Raw genomic sequence first — 19283 nt, 5'->3', positions numbered from 1 at the left:
TACCACGACACGTGGGAAGACCATCTACGCGGGATTCGTGAATTCTTTGAGAGACTCACTACCATGAAATTGACTGTAAACTTATTGAAATGTGAATTTTGTCATGCAACTGTTGAATTTTTAGGCCATGTTGTAGGACAGGGGCAGGTTAAACCTGTTCAGGCCAAAGTAGAATCAATTATAGATTTTCCAACTCCTGGAAGCAAGAGAGAGCTGATGAGATTTCTTGGTATGGCTGGATACTACAGAATATTTTGTCAAAATTTCTCTGTTATAGCAGCTCCACTTACTGCTTTGTTAAAGAAAAATGTCAAATTTGTTTGGTCAGACGAATGTAAGTCTGCCTTTGAGAAATTGAAAGTCATATTATCAAACTCACCAGTTCTGACTGCTCCAGATTTTAATAAACAGTTTAAACTGTTTGTTGACGCCAGCGATGTAGGTGTTGGTGCTGTTTTGATGCAAGAAGGTACTGAACAAATTGACCATCCAATTTGTTATTTCTCGAAAAAGTTTGACAAACACCAGAGAAATTATTCCACCATTGAGAAAGAATGTTTAGTATTGATTTTTGCCTTGAACCAATTTGATGTGTATCTCTGCACTACAGTTGTGCCTGTGTTGGTCTTCACCGACCACAACCCTTTGACATTCATTGGGAAAATGAAAAACAAAAACCAAAGAATTCTCAAGTGGAGTTTGACTTTGCAAGAATACAATCTTGACATCAAACATATCAAAGGGAAAGACAATATTCTAGCTGATGCTTTATCAAGGATTTAAATATGACTTGATATGTCAAGAAAGTTTCCTTTTCAAGAAAACTTTCTTTTCTTTAAGGAGGGGTGTGTTATGTATGACACTAAATACATGTAGTTATGAGATAAGGGAGATAACTCCTACAGCTTTATTATCAATACATCCTATAAAGGTCATATCATTAATCTAGGTTATAGAACTTTCTAGAATATTATCATGTATAAACAAATATGTTTGTAAACATGTTGATTTTAAGTAGAGATCTAGAATGATCTATTTCCAGAAAGTTCTGTGTGTTTATTTACTCCAACTGTCTAAAGCTAATCAGAACTGTAATGAGACCTGTAATGAGACATATCAAGAATTGTACAGTGCAATATAAGATTCTATTGGGAGAGCTATTGTGACTTTATCTGTGGATTATTACAACAGTTTGTGTGGATTTATTCATATTGCCTGGAACTTTACAAATCATCTGTGGACATTCATTTTCCTCGTGGATTTGTGATTATTGTTAATTTGAAACCTGGAAGGATCAAGGATTATACCAGGACATTCGCATACAGATAAGTAACACTTTAAATCATCGTATTACTCTTGTACCACCACCAATAACTTTAGATATTGTAAACCATCTCTGTATAATATTGTATATATAATTAAATTGTGTTTTGAATTTAGCTGCTGGTTTCTCATTTCTGTTATTCTTGCTTGTAACAAAAGCTATACAGTCACTTTCCAAGTAAGTTTTTAGTACATTAAAATCTGTATTGGAGCCACTTATAGTATTGTCATCAGTATAGTTGTAAAATTTTGATGACTTAATATATAAAAACATGTCATTTACAAATATATTAAACTTTTTGATATTGAATGGTCGTGTGTAACTCGAAGTCTGAATTTCACTGAAACACACATGAATGTATCTAAGAGCTTATCTGTAAACTTTCCTTGTTGGTCACCCTCGATACCCCAGAGGTTACTTTAACTGACGTTACATCCACCCCTGGATTATCTCATAGTAGAATTGTAGGCAGTCAAAAAGGAAAAATCTGAACAAATCATAGACCTGCAAAGAACTCCTTTGAAGGCTACAGAGAGAGAGCGACGCCCAACTTCAAAGCCACACATTCAACCACAGTGTAGCGTTATACGGCTCTTTTGATGTACATCAAATGTCTCCAGATTTACTCTGAGATAGTCCAGAGTGGATATAAGGTCAGTGAGAGTAATCCCTGTAGTATCGAGGATGCTTGTTGGCATGCATGTACGTAAGGTTTTCAAGCCTTTAGTATGTGGTGTGGCTGATAACAAAATCTAGAGACGAGATTCTTTTAAATGTAGGGTATAGGACGCTACTTTTTATTGACCCACTGGATATTATGGAATGAGTTTAATTTTCAACATGTGAAGAAATGGAATGTGACAAAAGTCCGTAAATTAATTATATTATTCATATAATTGTATTATATTATATTATATTAATATATCATATTATATTAATATATTATATTATATATATTATATTATATATCATGATATTATATTATATTCATGATATTATATTATATTATACTTGACAATTTTGTTTTGTCCACACGGTTGGAATTAATTCCTTGTCCCATATTATATTCATTAATACATTTATATTCCTATTCCTACATTATTGACGACGAAGTGTGGTATACATGTTATATGTCATATTAAAAAAAGACTTTCAAAGAAAACAACAATGTTCGAAAAAGAAATTTAAAATTGCCTCATCACTTTCCGTTAAGCAATTAGATCACGACTTACATTTTGATGACAAAGCAGCTTTGCCTTACTTTTATCTGAAATCAAGCGGACAGAGTAGAACCTTGAAATTTGGTATTGTATTGTGGCTTTCTGGCACAGAAAGGATTGAATTTGAAGGGTTTTTTCTGTTTGAATTGCTAATTCGATTATCTACCAATTAAGTTGATATTTTTCCTCCTACGCGTTTCTGTAACCAGTTGCATACTTTCAAATATCCCATCACGGCAATTGAAGCTCGTATTTGCGGTATTAGTATTTTTTTTGTCCACTGTATGGCTTTGAAGTTCGGCATAACTTTCTACAATCTTAAGAGGAACTAACTGCAGGCCTTTGATTGTAAGTGATCACTTCACCTGATACTGTGACATTGTTCAGGGATGGCTGTATTGAAACAGTGGTATATTAGCAGCTCGATTAGATAACTACTGTACGTGTCGCGTACTTCGCCTCTACCAATGCACATTTGTACTTTATATTTTTGTGTAGTGTCATTGTCGTCGGCCAACGCCACAACGACAACCTCATTAATCTAATGGGAATAAAATTGATTAGAAATCCATCCAATCAAATCAGGCGTTATAACGACATACACTACGGGTACAGAAAGAGATCTTCAAGTAGCGATCTCAGGATACAGTATGAATTAAAAGTAGGTCACCACCATGTATACTGGCTCGTGCCGGATTTGACCGAGATTTGTATGGCGCCTGTCGTCACCATGTTGTTCTTTTTTTACCTATCATAGTTGCTATGGTGATTTTTTACCTGTCACAGTTGCTATGGTATTTACGTTTTACCTGTCATGGTTGCTATTGAATGCACTTTTTACCTGGTTTTGAACATGCAGCTGTAAGGATTTAGTTTAGTAGACTGAACACATAAACGTTTCGTAACCGGTTGGCGAAGCCGACTTATTTCTAGTTTAGGTTTTCATGTCGTCATCAGGCTATTTCGTTTTCGTACAATATTATCATCTCGTCCTGGAGTATCGTGATCTCAGATCCCGTTATCGTGTTTATCGTGTTTATATGACACGACATGATAAATCGTCCCGAATCAGACACTAAACTAACCTCATAGCAGTCGTGTATTAAAAATTGATTTCAAATTCTACCTAGAACTGTCGCCAGAGTGGACGACTAATACCCCCGCAGCACAAATTTAGTAATAACTCCATTAATAGGGGACACTGCAGATCCCCAATATAGTTTACTCAACTCCCCTGTATGCCAGGATTATGTGTATCAAATTTTATTAAAATCTGTCAAGTTCTCTTTGGTATGTGTGTGAGGGTGAGTGTGTGTGTGTATGTGTGTGTGTATACATGAAGGTGTGTAAAAGTATAAATTTGAATGTCATGTAAAATTGATACAAATGAAATACCTTTGTTATTGTATTTATGATGTCAAATTGTCTTTGTCTGTATTGTCTGTAAAAATGAAAATGATTTCAAAAGTAAAAAAAAATTATAAAAAAAAATCTGACAGGAGCTTAGGAGGAATTCGCCGGAAAAATTTGTGTCTACAGACAGACGGACGGACGGACAGACGGACAACCCGATTCCAATATAAATATTTCAACGATTATCAATATCATATCAACGTAATACATTTGGGACCCAGAAATCTGGACGGTAACCAAGTATAATACTAAGTGTTATTCCTTCCTGTGTCACGATAGTAATGTACAGTTAGCGTACCGTATAAGGAAGGACATATTATAAGAATGGGTTGTTTGACACAAACGGCCTTGTGATATATATAAACAAAACATTGATAGCATCTCATGATTTTAAAAGTTCAAGATAGAAGTATGCGTTAACAATACCAGAATTTTTTATTTTAGATAATCCATTTAATTGGGTGTTTATGGCTGCCGATTTAATAAGGTGGTTATCTTATAAGAAATTACACCTATTTACGTTATAGATTTGGTTCTGAATTTGTAATGGTGACTAGAGAGTATCATCTTACATAAAGTATCGGGAATAACACAAGTCTTAGAAATACATCTTATCTTTCCTAAAGGATTACCTTGAATAGATTTTTATGTTATGGAGATAAAACACAAAAATCTGAGTGTACTCTATATAACCGCGAAGCGGTTTATGATGATAGTGCACTTAGATTTTTATGTTATATCTCCATAACATAAACATTTTATTCAAATTAGTCCTTAAAATGCAATTTACTGTTAATGACCTCTTCAATATTCAAAATTTATTTTGGGAATCTTTTGTCTATGAAATCACTACGCCGTCATCTCAGCCAATCAGAAGCAGCTTTACAAACGGCGACGCCAGTTTTTCCTTTATGGGCTGATAAAGTTATTTTTAAGCCAATGAAAATTCTCGTAACAAGCAAAATTGAATTATAATACGTTGATTACCTCGGGATCCTTGTTGGTGTGGTAATTGCTTTGTGTTGCTATTAATTAGCTATTGAATCAATTGGAAATAAAAATATACATGTGATATGTATGTTGCGTTTTATTCATCTTGTCATCATTGGGCATGCTCTGATCGAATATACCCAAATTCTACTACATTTCAACAGAGGTTCTGGAAAAATCTTATTTTAAGCCAAGGAATTTTCTAAAGTTAAGAAATATTGATGACAATGGGCCCTGCTTAATTAGCGGTATTGTATAAAGTGGCACACGCACTATCAAGTAAATTTTGCAATGCTTTTTAAGTTAACGAATTCCTTAAAGTCACACTTTACGTAACTATCTACAAAAACAAGTTTAAATTGTCCCTAGATATTGATACCAATTGTGACTAATATTAAGCTAAATCAAAAATATCTTAATCATCTCTGACTAGTATTGAAATAGCAAAAGTTGTTGTTTTTTTGTTTTTTGTTTTTTTAAATCGCTGCATGTAAACAGCCTTTTTTTGAATGCACCGCCATGGACGTTACGATTGTTTCCGAACGGAACGGAATGAAAGTTAGATAATGTTGGTGAAACTGAGCCCTGGGTGTTTGTGGTGCCTTAACGATCCACAACATTTTACTTTGCCCAGAACCATTATTTTCTGTCACGCAATGCCAGTGATTCGATCGACCTTATATAACGTTGATAGTATTGTACTGACATCTATTCTCGTCTGTTGCTATAGTAACTTCCTACATATTTATGACGGTTTTTGTCTAGTTGTTTACATCTTCCTTGATGTTCAATATTCGTGTTGCATTCACGTCAGATCTGGTACATCATCGATACTTCAGGGGCTACTATCACTGAAGTTATATCCACCCCAGAATAGCAAAACTGAAGGCATTTCAGGAGAGAAAAAATTACCAATCACAGGCCTGCAGAGACTTCCTTTGAATATCACAAAGAGAGCGACGCCAAGCTTCAAAAGTAACACAGTTAAACCACAATGTACATGTATACCGTTATACAATTTCTTTGATGAAGGATCACTTTACCTGTGTCTTATGTTGCTTGCTATTTAGGAATGAAATAGTCCAGAGGTGTATATGACGACAGTGATAGTAACCCCTGGAGTAGTATCGAGAACGGACATTGTATGACCCTTACCACTTTATTGCCTTATAAACTGTTCTTTCCTCGGAGTATTGTTTTTTCCTTGGCCCTTTCTGTATGACCCAGAATGTCAATGTTACCTTGACCTCTACTGACAACCACAGGGACCTGGCACGATTTTTTTAAACTAACAGTATACATATATATATTATAGTATCAAGGGTATGAACTCGGCAGTCGAGAAAAACGGACCTATTTTTTTAAGTTCAAGTTCATACCCTTGATACTATAATATATATAAATGTATACTATTGGTTAAAACATTTTCGTGCCAGGTCCCTGTGCTGACAACTGACTGACAAAACTATCCAGGTATATCAAAAACATATCCTTAAAAGAGTCTCTAAAACAGAATGATGTGTCGAAAAGTCGGACAGATCAATCAATGGATAGAAAATTATTCCCAACGAAAACAGGGAGTGCTGGAATTTATGAGTTGAGATTAGCGATAGTATCGTGTCTAAATCACCAAATAACCTCTGGTACAATAGACTGACTAACACGGACGTTCTATTTATTTGTTGACATCAATTGATGGCCTCTTATGATTTTATACTCAACAGGTTAAATTCTGTGTACAGTTAAAAGATAATTCTTTGATTTACCGGGATAGGGAAAACAAGACCACAACACACAGGTGCTTAACAATTACGCCATCATTGGATAGTCGTGATAATGTACTAAATCCCGACAGTCGATGGAAATCGCATTTACCTCGACACGATTTTACAAAAGCTACTGTATAAAGGTTACACAAATAATATGATTTTCTATAGGAGACAATATAATTTGCTTTTTCACTTAATCAAAAATTGAAATAAAGTTATTCTAACAATTGTCAACGTCAAATGTATTAACAATTTATCAAATGCATAAAACATAATAGAAATTACAAGCATTAGTTAACACAAAGTTCACTACATTTACAATAAGTTAATGTCTGTTGTTCACTCACCATGTCAACTACGCGCGTGCCTCGTACTGAAACAAAACATGTTTTAAAAAGTTGTACAGATTTAAGAACACTATTTATAGGTATCGCGTGTAAAGTAAACAAAATAATTAAAATATATCTGATTAGGTTTGACTGCACATATTGACTTCAGAAAACCTAGTTAGTTATAGTGATATGTAGCAACACCAATAACAATACGACATAGATTTTGATAAAAAAATTAAATAGTTCAGTTTGACATTATAGACGCTTATCGCTTTAGAAAAAGTTTTCTCGTCCATTTTTCTGACACACTACTTCATTGGTTGTTTTGGTCACCGACACGCCAACATAAATTATCAATTGTATACTAATATTGTAAATTTTGAAAAACCATGTCTACGTGTGTTAGATTTGTAAAAAAAATCTCAAAACATAACATACCCTGATATGTTTTAGATGTCTGAAAAGGTCTTTTAAAATGATCTGTTCATGGCTTGTTACCTTCGTCGCCCGTTCGAGTCGCGAATAGATGGTTTTAATCACACTGTAAATGACAATGCATTTGACAGACAATATTACATGGGGCTCGGACTTCAGGTAAATGTGACTGAATAAAGGAACAGTTTTATGCATGCCTGTAATCGTATGCAAGCAAGGGCGTTTTATTTCTAAGAACAAAACAACATCAATTTTGCAACAACAGATTTATGATATATCGACATAATGAAGTAAAATAATTACATGGATTCAAAAGCGACAAACAGTCAATATATATATTGGTATATACAAAAATCCCTGATTTATTTTTTGAATATCACCGGATGTTCCTGACTAGTAAGCGTCTTCTTTCTCATTGCCGACACCAGTCATTAACTGCATACTTAATGTTTGGCACCTAGGTTATATCCTCGAATCAAAATGCATCTATATCGTAAATACAGACATAGTATATGATAATTGTCAACAACTGTAGATCCACGTGATATGCATGCACGTGTAAATAACAGGCAATTAATACAAAATGATATAAATGTTCATTGTAAACCAACTGACTTGGCTGCGATTAAATAACGCATATTATTAAATATCGCAACAAATTATCGCCGCCTATTTTCCCAACGAAAAGTAACAAATACAACAGGATATTTAAGTGATATTTAAGTGATATTTAAGCAGCACATCAATTATAATTGAGTTGTTCAGTTGGTATCACGTGTCAAAAATGGACGATATCTAAGCAATATATCAAATATGATTGACATGTTATCACAAAGAACAGTTAATGTGGCATTACGTTGTCTTAAGTTAGATGTTATAAAATGCTAAAACGTTATTCCTTCATCCCTTGTCTGATCACATTCACTATTTGCTAAAATTATAACAATTGAGTAATTTTCATTTGTTGCTGTTGCGAATATTTCAAATACATAAAATTAATAACCATGCTATTTACAAGTTATTTTACTTAATAAGTATGTGCATTAATTGTTACGTTATATTTAAATAATTTTCTAACCTTATATTTACATTTCAACCAAATATTTTTTTTAAATTAACGTTCCGATAAAATCAAAATTATCGATTGATGTACCAGCCGGTCAATAGATGGAATCCCGGAACAGCTGGCTCCAATTTGGCGGGACATGTTAAGTTCAGAAGGTACACAAAATATAGTTCAACAATAACATATCTTTTTCATTCCATTGATGCAATATTTCTCAAATATTTTATTTTCCGAAATAAAATTTAAGATATTCATTACATTCAAATTGTTTGTATTAATTGAAGAATCAACAAGAGATCCCAGAGGGATCTTGGCGCCCACCAAAGAATGATCTATGTCTGACAATGGAAAGAGGGATCTTTTCCCTGCTTTTCAAACTTTTTCAAACACACTACATATAAAATTTGAAACAGATCGCTATAGTACTTTCTAAGACACAGTGGTAACAAACTTCAACAATGAAATCTAAGATGGCGGCCGGTTTGCCATCTTGTTTACTGATCAGTGCCGAAAGGCATTATGGATCAGTCCTTAAATGTAACATGCACAACTAGGGTACAAGGGGAAACTATGCATGGAATTTGAGAAAGATCCCTTCAGTACTTTTTGAGAAATATTGATAACAAACTTTAACTATCAAAATCCAAGATGGCCGTCAGTCGGTCATCTTGTTTCCGATCGGTCCCAAAATGCAATATGCACAATTAGGGTCCTAGGGGAACCTGTATATATGAAATTTGAGAAAGATCCCTTTAGCACTTTTTGAGACATAGTGGTAACAAACTTTAACCATTAAAATCCAATAAGGCCGCCTGTCGACCATCTTGTTGACCAGTCGGTCCCAAAATGCAATATGCACAACTAAGGTCCTAGGGGAACCTATATATGAAATTTGAGAAAGATCCCTTCAGTACTTTTTGAGAAATATCGGTAACAAACTTTAACTATCAAAATCCAAGATGGCTGCCTGGCGGCCATCTTGTTCACCGATCGGTCCCCAAAATGCAACATGCACAACTAGGGCCTAGGGGAACCTATATATGAAATTTGAGAAAGATCCCTTCAGTACTTTTTGAGAAATAGCGGTAACAAACTTTAACTATCAAAATCCAAGATGGCTGCCTGGCGGCCATCTTGTTTACCGATCGGTCCATGATGCAACATGCACAACAAGGGCCCTAGGGGAACCTATATATGAAATTTGAGAAGGATCCCTTCAGTACTTTTTGAGAAATAGCGGTAACAAACTTTAACTATCAAAATACAAGATGGCCGCCTGTCGGCCATCTTGTTCACCGATCGGTCCCAAAATGCAACATGCACAACTAGGGCCCTAGGGAAACCTATATATGAAATTTGAGAAAGATCCCTTCAATACTTTTTGAGAAATAGCGGTAACAAACTTTTAACTATCAAAATCCAAGATGGCCGCCTCTCCGCCATCTTGTTCATCGATCGGTCCCAAAATGTAATATGCACAACTAGGGTCCTAGGGGAACCTATATATGAAATTTGAGAAGGATCCCTTCAGCACTTTCTGAGAAATAGCGGTAACAAACTTTAACTATCAAAATCAAAGATGGCCGCCTGTCGGCCATCTTGTTGACCGATCGGTCCCAAAATGCAATATGCACAACGAGGGTCCTAAGGGAACCGACATATGAAATTTGAGAAAGATCCCTTCAGTACTTTCTGAGAAATAGCGGTAACAAGAATTGTTAACGGACGGACGGACGGAAGGACGGACGGAAGGACGGACGGACGGACCACGGACCACGGACGAAAGGCGATTTGAATAGCCCACCATCTGATGATGGTGGGCTAAAAATATAGAAACAATATAGGCCAAATCTGATGCGCATTAACACTACTTACGGCAGCCAGTGTTCCGGTGTATGTATTCTTGCGCGACAACCGACTGCGTTTACACCGTTTACACAAGTGTAAACGATCTCCCAGTTGGTAAGGTTATATAGCAAAGAAAAATCAGAAATGTAAATATAACGAAACCAACACGACGCTAGAACATGTCCAACGGTAAAACATCATTTACGCTTGCGTATAAATCCTCTTCGGTGACATATCATAACATGTCATCTTTTACCGGCGATTTCAGCACTTTGACAGTGACATCTGACCCTTGATGATTGTGATGATGTCACAATCAACTGCAGTGTCGTCAACAACGAACTCCACCACATGAAGCTGACGTCATCCTCGTTGACAATGACGTGTTTTTGCTATGTCATGACTAAGTTGATGTCAAACACATTCAGCGCCATCAGCCTACTTCTCCGTCGGAGCTGAGATCACATAGACTGCTAGTAATATTGACAGAGTGCTGATGAATGTGTTTATAGAGACTAGCTACAAGGGCCGTCCAACCAGTTTGGTGACTGAAATAGAATTTGGTTTCATTATATACTGAAATTAAGATTTTCTCCCTAAATAAAGTTCGACCTGTGAAATAGAGTTGTACTGTAGTACGTACGTATTTACTTTGGTGTAGTAAAGGGTATTTAAGTAATTTTAATAGATAAAATGGTTTGCAGTATTGAATTTAGAATGAACATTAAGATGCAAATTTGCCTTGTCCTAAAAATACGAGCTTACCAACACGGTAGACACACTTTTTTTGTTGTTTTTTTTCTGTTTAAAGTGTTGACTAACCTTGCACCACAACCCCTTCCGGTGTTGCCATGGAAATACTCATAAAACAGAACCAGGTTCCGGTAATTCGGGTCAGTGGCATACCTCTGATCATCACCTTAGTAAAACAAAATACGTGTGAGAAGATTCAGTGAAAGTTTTTGTTTTTTTGTTTTTTGTTTTTTTGCATAATTCATACATTTATTTTCAAGTGAAACTTAAATTTAACCATTTAACCCTATCAATATTAAGATTAAGTTAGGATTTCATGTCACACATAAAATGAGTAAAAAATGAACAATTGCATTAAACGAACTGTGAAATATTTTCATAAACAATTTTATATTATCTATACATATTCAGTAACCAATCGGTGACATGCAACAAACATTAATAAAGATATACCATGACAAGGTCGTCGTCCATTTTTATCAGGAATGAACAACGATACAAGTCTCTCACAAAGCTCATTTGCCACGTCGCGCAGGCGCAGAAAACGACCGGAACCTGTAGGGCATTGGACCTTCAAAGTGTCTCCGTAGTAGTAGTCAAAACGACAGAGGTTCTCGATCAGGAGGTAGTTCACTGTCAATCAGAGCAAAACTTGTATCATAAGATTGGATGTAACAGATACTGCAAAAATACACCAGTCTATTTACGATAGCATGCCATGTCATATTTCAGCTATTCCGTGGTGGGTAGGTATCCATGGTGATGTCATTTCGGTGGACAATAATCACGTCATTTTCTCTGAAAGGTATGGCATTACACTCAATACCTACCCGTAAGGATAGATAACTCTGTGGTATGCAAAGACGGAATATCAACATGGATGAAGGCTCAACATCGGTGACAAAAACCTAATAAACTTACGTGGAAGCCAGATCGGTCCCCTCCAGTTACTGTTGCCGCCAAACATGTTGGTCTCTGATTCTCCTGGTTCATACTGTACTCTGTACGTAGTTCCGTTAACGTCTAGAGTGAATGGTTTGTCGAGGTGTTGCTGTGTAGACAACGGAAACTTATATAGTCTACAGATGAATTTCAATCCATAAGATTGTTCAAGATATCATACCAATCCTAATAAATATTATTTAAGTATTTGAAAACGAAAAAAATAGCACTGTTTGAAGGTAGGAAACACTAATATAGGCCCTGAAATATTTGTGTTACCCACTTCATTGGAAACACATCAGCTTAAATAATTTTTTCATTAAACCTCTAGGTTGAAATGGAACAATTGCTAAATCGATCATTATAAAACCGTATTACATATAGCATATAAAAATGGGGCCTTTTGCTGACAATCAAATTTCTTAACGGCAACATATTGCGCATTCTACTGACTATGCGAGCGCTTCGATGTTGTATATATTTTCAATGTTACATGAGAGAATGTGTTTTAATGTCATTTACTATGTTTTCTAATTAAACTAGCCATTTATAATCGTTTTAATACAGAATCGGGCACTACTAATCAGTATCTGTATCAATAGAAATGAAACTAACTGAAAAGAGATGGTGGTAGAAGTGAAGAGTCCACAGAAGTGAGATGGCGGTTGAGACGAAATGAGGGTAGAAGTGACATGGCAGTTGAGAAGACATGGTATTAGAAGTGAGATGGCAGTTGAGAAGAGATGGTGGTAGAAGTGAGATGGTGGTTGAGAAGAGATGGTGGTAGAAGTGAGATGACAGTTGAGACGTGATGAGGGTAGAAGTGAGATGGCAGTTGAGAAGACATGGTGGTAGAAGTGACATGGCAGTTGAGAAGACTTGGTGGTAGAAGTGACATGGCAGTTTAAAAGAGATGGTGGTAGATGTGAGATGGTGATTAAGACGAGATGATGGTAAAAGTGAGATGGCGGTTAAGAAGAGATGGTGGTAGAAGTGAGATAGCAGTTGAAAAGTGATGGTGGTAGAAGTAAGATGGCAGGTGAGACAAGGTGATATAAAGTGACATGGCGGTTGAGAAGAGATGGTGGTAGAAGTGAGATGGCAGTTATGAGGAGATGGTGGTAGAAGTGGGATGGCGGTTGAGAAGAGATGGTGGTAGAAGTGAGATGGCAGTTGAGAAGAGATGGTGGTAGAAGTGAGATGGCGGTTGAGAAGAGATGGTGGTAGAAGTGAGATGGCAGTTGAGACGAGATGGTGGTAGATGTGAGATGGCAGTTTAGACGAGATGGTGGTAGAAGTGAGATGGCAGTTGAGACGAGATGGTGGTAGAAGTGAGATGGCAGTTGAGAAGAGATGGTGGTAGAAGTGAGATGGCGGTTGAGAAGAGATGGTGGTAGAAGTGAGATGGCAGTTGAGACGAGATGGTGGTAGAAGTGAGATGACGGTTGAGAAGAGATGGTGGTAGAAGTGAGATGGCAGTTGAGACGAGATGGTGGTAGATGTGAGATGGCAGTTGAGACGAGATGGTGGTAGAAGTGAGATGGAGGTTGAGAAGAGATGGTGGTAGAAGTGAGATGGCAGTTGAGAAGAGATGGTGGTAGAAGTGAGATGGCAGTTATGAGGAGATGGTGGTAGAAGTGGGATGGCAGTTGAGAAGAGATGGTGGTAGAAGTGAGATGGCAGTTGAGAAGAGATGGTGGTAGAAGTGAGATGGCAGTTGAGAAGAGATGGTGGTAGAAGTGAGATGGCAGTTGAGAAGAGATGGTGGTAGAAGTGAGATGGCAGTTGAGAAGAGATGGTGGTAGAAGTGAGATGGCAGTTGAGAGAGATGGTGGTAGAAGTGAGATGGCAGTTGAGAGAGATGGTGGTAGAAGTGAGATGGCGGTTGAGAGAAGAGATGGTGGTAGAAGTGAGATGGCAGTTGAGACGAGATGGTGGTAGAAGTGAGATGGCAGTTGAGACGAGATGGTGGTAGAAGTGAGATGGCAGTTGAGACGAGATGGTGGTAGAAGTGAGATGGCAGTTGAGAAGAGATGGTGGTAGAAGTGAGATGGCAGTTGAGAAGAGATGGTGGTAGAAGTGAGATGTGGGTTGAGTCGAGATGGTGGTAGAAGTGAGATGGCAGTTGAGACAAGATGGTGGTAGAAGTGAGATGGCAGTTGAGAAGAGATGGTGGTAGAAGTGAGATGGCAGTTGAGACGAGATGGTGGTAGAAGTGAGATGGCAGTTGAGACGAGATGGTGGTAGAAGTGAGATGGCAGTTGAGAAGAGATGGTGGTAGAAGTGAGATGGCAGTTGAGAAGAGATGGTGGTAGAAGTGAGATGGCAGTTGAGAAGAGATGGTGGTAGAAGTGAGATGGCAGTTGAGAAGAGATGGTGGTAGAAGTGAGATGGCAGTTGAGACGAGATGATGGTAGAAGTGAGATGGCAGTTGAGAAGAGATGGTGGTAGAAGTGAGATGGCAGTTGAGAAGAGATGGTGGTAGAAGTGAGATGGCAGTTGAGAAGAGATGGTGGTAGAAGTGAGATGGCGGTTGAGACGAGATGGTGGTAGAAGTGAGATGGCAGTTGAGACGAGATGGTGGTAGAAGTGAGATGGCAGTTGAGACGAGATGGTGGTAGAAGTGAGATGGCAGTTGAGACGAGATGGTGGTAGAAGTGAGATGGCAGTTGAGAAGAGATGGTGGTAGAAGTGAGATGGCAGTTGAGACGAGATGGTGGTGGAAGTGAGATGGAGGTTGAGACGAGATGGTGGTAGAAGTGAGATGACAGTTGAGAAGAGATGGTGGTAGAAGTGAGATGGCAGTTGAGACGAGATGGTGGTAGAAGTGAGATGACAGTTGAGAAGAGATGGTGGTAGAAGTGAGATGGCAGTTGAGACGAGATGGTGGTAGAAGTGAGATGGAGGTTGAGAAGAGATGGTGGTAGAAGTGAGATGGCAGTTGAGACGAGATGGTGGTAGAAGTGAGATGGCAGGTTGAGACGAGATGGTGGTAGAAGTGAGATGGCAGTTGAGACGAGATGGTGGTAGAAGTGAGATGGAGTGAGAGATGGTGGTAGAAGTGAGATGAGATGGTGGTGGTAGAAGTGAGAGATGGCAGTTGAGACGAGATGGTGGTAGAAGTGAGATGGCAGTTGAGAAGAGATTGGTGGTAGAAGTGAGATGGAGGTTGAGACGAGATGAGTGGTAGAAGTGAGATGGCAGTTGAGACGAGATGGTGGTAGAAGTGAGATGGAGGTTGAGACGAGATGGTGGTAGAAGTGAGATAGCAGTTGAGACGAGATGGTGGTAAAAGTGAGATAGCAGTTGAGACGAGATGGTGGTAGAAGTGAGATGGCAGTTGAGACGAGATGGTGGTAGAAGTGAGATGGCGGTTGAGACGAGATGGTGGTAGAAGTGAGATGGCAGTTGAGACGAGATGGTGGTAGAAGTGAGATGGCAGTTGAGAAGAGATGGTGGTAGAAGTGAGATGGCAGTTGAGAAGAGATGGTGGTAGAAGTGAGATGCAGTTGAGACGAGAGTGGTGGTAGATGTGAGATGGCAGTTGAGAAGAGATGGTGGTAGAAGTGAGATGGCAGTTGAGAAGAGATGGTGGTAGAAGTGAGATGGCAGTTGAGAAGAGATGGTGGTAGAAGTGAGATGGCAGTTGAGACGAGATGGTGGTAGAAGTGAGATGGCAGTTGAGACGAGATGGTGGTAGAAGTGAGATGGAGGTTGAGAAGAGATGGTGGTAGAAGTGAGATGGCAGTTGAGACGAGATGGTGGTAGAAGTGAGATGGCAGTTGAGACGAGATGGTGGTAGAAGTGAGATGGCGGTTGAGACGAGATGGTGGTAGAAGTGAGATGGCAGTTGAGACAGAGATGGTGGTAGAAGTGAGATGGCAGTTGAGAAGAGATGGTGGTAGAAGTGAGATGGCAGTTGAGAAGAGATGGTGGTAGAAGTGAGATGGCAGTTGAGAAGAGATGGTGGTAGAAGTGAGATGGCAGTTGAGACGAGATGGTGGTAGAAGTGAGATGGCAGTTTTGAAGAGATGGTGGTAGAAGTGAGATGACGGTTGAGACGAGATGACGGTAGAAGTGAGATGGCGGTTGAGACGAGATGGTGGTAGAAGTGAGATGACAGTTGAGAAGAGATGGTGGTAGAAGTGAGTGAATGAGAAGTAGATGGTGGTAGAAGTGAGATGGCAGTTGAGAAGAGATGGTGGTAGAAGTGAGATGGCAGTTGAGAAGAGATGGTGGTAGAAGTGAGATGGCAGTTGAGACGAGATGGTGGTAGAAGTGAGATGGCGGTTGAGACGAGATGGTGGTAGAAGTGAGATGGCAGTTGAGACGAGATGGTGGTAGAAGTGAGATGGCAGTTGAGAAGAGATGGTGGTAGAAGTGAGATGGAGGTTGAGAAGAGATGGTGGTAGAAGTGAGATGACAGTTGAGAAGAGATGGTGGTAGAAGTGAGATGGACGAGATGTTGAGAGAGAGATGGTGGTAGAAGTGAGATGGAGTTGAGAGTGATGAGAGATGATGGCGTTGAGAGAGTGAGATGGCGAGTTGAGAAGAGATGGTGGTAGAAGTGAGATGAGTTGAGAAGAGATGGTGGTAGAAGTGAGATGGCAGTTGAGACGAGATGGTGGTAGAAGTGAGATGGCAGTTGAGAAGAGATGGTGGTAGAAGTGAGATGGCGTTGAGACGAGATGGTGGTGAAGTGAGATGGCAGTTGAGAAGAGATGGTGGTAGAAGTGAGGTGAGATGACAGTTGAGACGAGATGGTGGTAGAAGTGAGATGGCAGTTGAGAAGAGATGGTGGTAGAAGTGAGATGGCAGTTGAGAAGAGATGGTGGTAGAAGTGAGATGGAAGTTGAGAAGAGATGGTGGTAGAAGTGAGATGGCAGTTGAGACGAGATGGTGGTAGAAGTGAGATGGCAGTTGAGAAGAGATGGTGGTAGAAGTGAGATGGCGGTTGAGACGTGATGAGGGTAGAAGTGAGATGGCAGTTGAGAAGAGATGAGGGTAGAAGTGAGATGGCAGTTGAGAAGAGATGGTGGTAGAAGTGAGATGGAGGTTGAGACGAGATGGTGGTAGAAGTGAGATGGCAGTTGAGAAGAGATGGTGGTAGAAGTGAGATGGCAGTTGAGACGAGATGGTGGTAGAAGTGAGATGGCAGTTGAGACGAGATGGTGGTAGAAGTGAGATGGAGGTTGAGACGAGATGGTGGTAGAAGTGAGATGAGGTTGAGAAGAGATGGTGGTAGAAGTGAGATGACAGTTGAGAAGAGATGGTGGTAGAAGTGAGATGGCAGATGAGTCGAGATGATGGTAGAAGTGAGATGGCAGTTGAGAAGAGATGGTGGTAGAAGTGAGATGGCAGTTGAGAAGAGATGGTGGTAGAAGTGAGATGGCAGTTGAGAAGAGATGGTGGTAGAAGTGAGATGGCAGTTGAGAAGAGATGGTGGTAGAAGTGAGATGGCGGTTGAGACGTGATGAGGGTAGAAGTGAGATGGCAGTTGAGACGAGATGGTGGTAGAAGTGCGATGGAGGTTGAGACGAGATGGTGGTAGAAGTGAGATGGCAGTTGAGAAGAGATGGTGGTAGAAGTGAGATGGCAGTTGAGAAGAGATGGTGGTAGAAGTGAGATGGCAGTTGAGAAGAGATGGTGGTAGAAGTGAGATGGCAGTTGAGACGAGATGGTGGTAGAAGTGAGATGCAGTTGAGAAGAGATGGTGGTAGAAGTGAGAGTTGAGAAGAGATGGTGGTAGAAGTGAGATGACAGTTGAGAAGAGATGGTGGTAGAAGTGAGATGGCAGTTGAGACGAGATGGTGGTAGATGTGAGATGGCAGTTGAGAAGAGATGGTGGTAGAAGTGAGATGGAAGTTGAGAAGAGATTGTGGTAGAAGAGAGATGGCAGATCAGTCGAGATGATGGTAGAAGTGAGATGGCAGTTGAGACGAGATGGTGGTAGAAGTGAGATGGCAGTTGAGACGAGATGGTGGTAGAAGTGAGATGGAGGTTGAGACGAGATGGTGGTAGAAGTGAGATGGCAGTTGAGACGAGATGGTGGTAGAAGTGAGATGGCAGTTGAGAAGAGATGGTGGTAGAAGTGAGATGGCAGTTGAGAAGAGATGGTGGTAGAAGTGAGATGGCAGTTGAGACGAGATGGTGGTAAAAGTGAGATAGCAGTTGAGACGAGATGGTGGTAAAAGTGAGATAGCAGTTGAGACGAGATGGTGGTAGAAGTGAGATGGCAGTTGAGACGAGATGGTGGTAGAAGTGAGATGGCAGTTGAGAGAGAGAGAGATGAGGGTAGAAGTGAGATGGCAGTTGAGACGAGATGGTGGTAGAAGTGAGATGGCAGTTGAGACGAGATGGTGGTAGAAGTGAGATGGCAGTTGAGACGAGATGGTGGTAGAAGTGAGATGGCAGTTGAGAAGAGATGGTGGTAGAAGTGAGATGGCAGTTGAGACGAGATGATGGTAGAAGTGAGATGGCAGTTGAGACGAGATGGTGGTAGAAGTGAGATGGAGGTTGAGACGAGATGGTGGTAGAAGTGAGATGGAGGTTGAGAAGAGATGGTGGTAGAAGTGAGATGGCAGTTGAGAAGAGATGGTGGTAGAAGTGAGATGGCAGTTGAGACGAGATGGTGGTAGAAGTGAGATGGCAGTTGAGACGAGATGAGAAGTGAGATGGTTGAGAAGAGATGAGATGTGAGATGGCGTTGAGACGAGATGGTGGTAGAAGTGAGATGGCAGTTGAGACGAGATGGTGGTAGAAGTGAGATGGCAGTTGAGAAGAGATGGTGGTAGAAGTGAGATGGCAGTTGAGAAGAGATGGTGGTAGAAGTGAGATGGCAGTTGAGAAGAGATGGTGGTAGAAGTGAGATGGAGATTGAGAGAGATGTGGTAGAAGTGAGATGGCAGTTGAGACGAGATGGTGGTAGAAGTGAGATGGCAGTTGAGACGAGATGAGGGTAGAAGTGAGATGGCAGTTGAGAAGAGATGGTGGTAGAAGTGAGATGGAGGTTGAGACGAGATGGTGGTAGAAGTGAGATGGCAGTTGAGACGAGATGGTGGTAGAAGTGAGATGGCAGTTGAGAAGAGATGGTGGTAGAAGTGAGATGGCAGTTGAGACGAGATGGTGGTAGAAGTGAGATGGCAGTTGAGACGAGATGTGGTAGAAGTGAGATGGAGGTTGAGACGAGAT

The 19283-nt window shown here is 39.7% G+C and overlaps 1 protein-coding gene across 1 annotated transcript in view; it reads right to left on the bottom strand.

The window, feature by feature from the left end:
• Positions 1 to 9894: 9894 nt before the first annotated feature.
• The window catches only part of LOC138332309 (uncharacterized), a 29984-nt gene continuing 20595 nt past the window's right edge, over positions 9895 to 19283 (bottom strand). The window contains exons 15-18 of the mRNA XM_069280349.1: positions 12072 to 12201; positions 11604 to 11783; positions 11220 to 11316; positions 9895 to 10945 (exon numbers count right to left, since the gene is read on the bottom strand). Coding sequence (XP_069136450.1) covers positions 10831 to 10945; positions 11220 to 11316; positions 11604 to 11783; positions 12072 to 12201 — 522 coding nt within the window. The 3' untranslated portion in view covers positions 9895 to 10830. The remainder of the gene's footprint in view (positions 10946 to 11219; positions 11317 to 11603; positions 11784 to 12071; positions 12202 to 19283) is intronic.

This window comes from Argopecten irradians, chromosome 9 (assembly GCF_041381155.1).
Source record: "Argopecten irradians isolate NY chromosome 9, Ai_NY, whole genome shotgun sequence".
NCBI classification, from domain to species: domain Eukaryota; kingdom Metazoa; phylum Mollusca; class Bivalvia; order Pectinida; family Pectinidae; genus Argopecten; species Argopecten irradians.
Note: the sequence above shows the minus strand (reverse complement) of the source record. Positions and strands in the feature narration are given on the sequence as shown.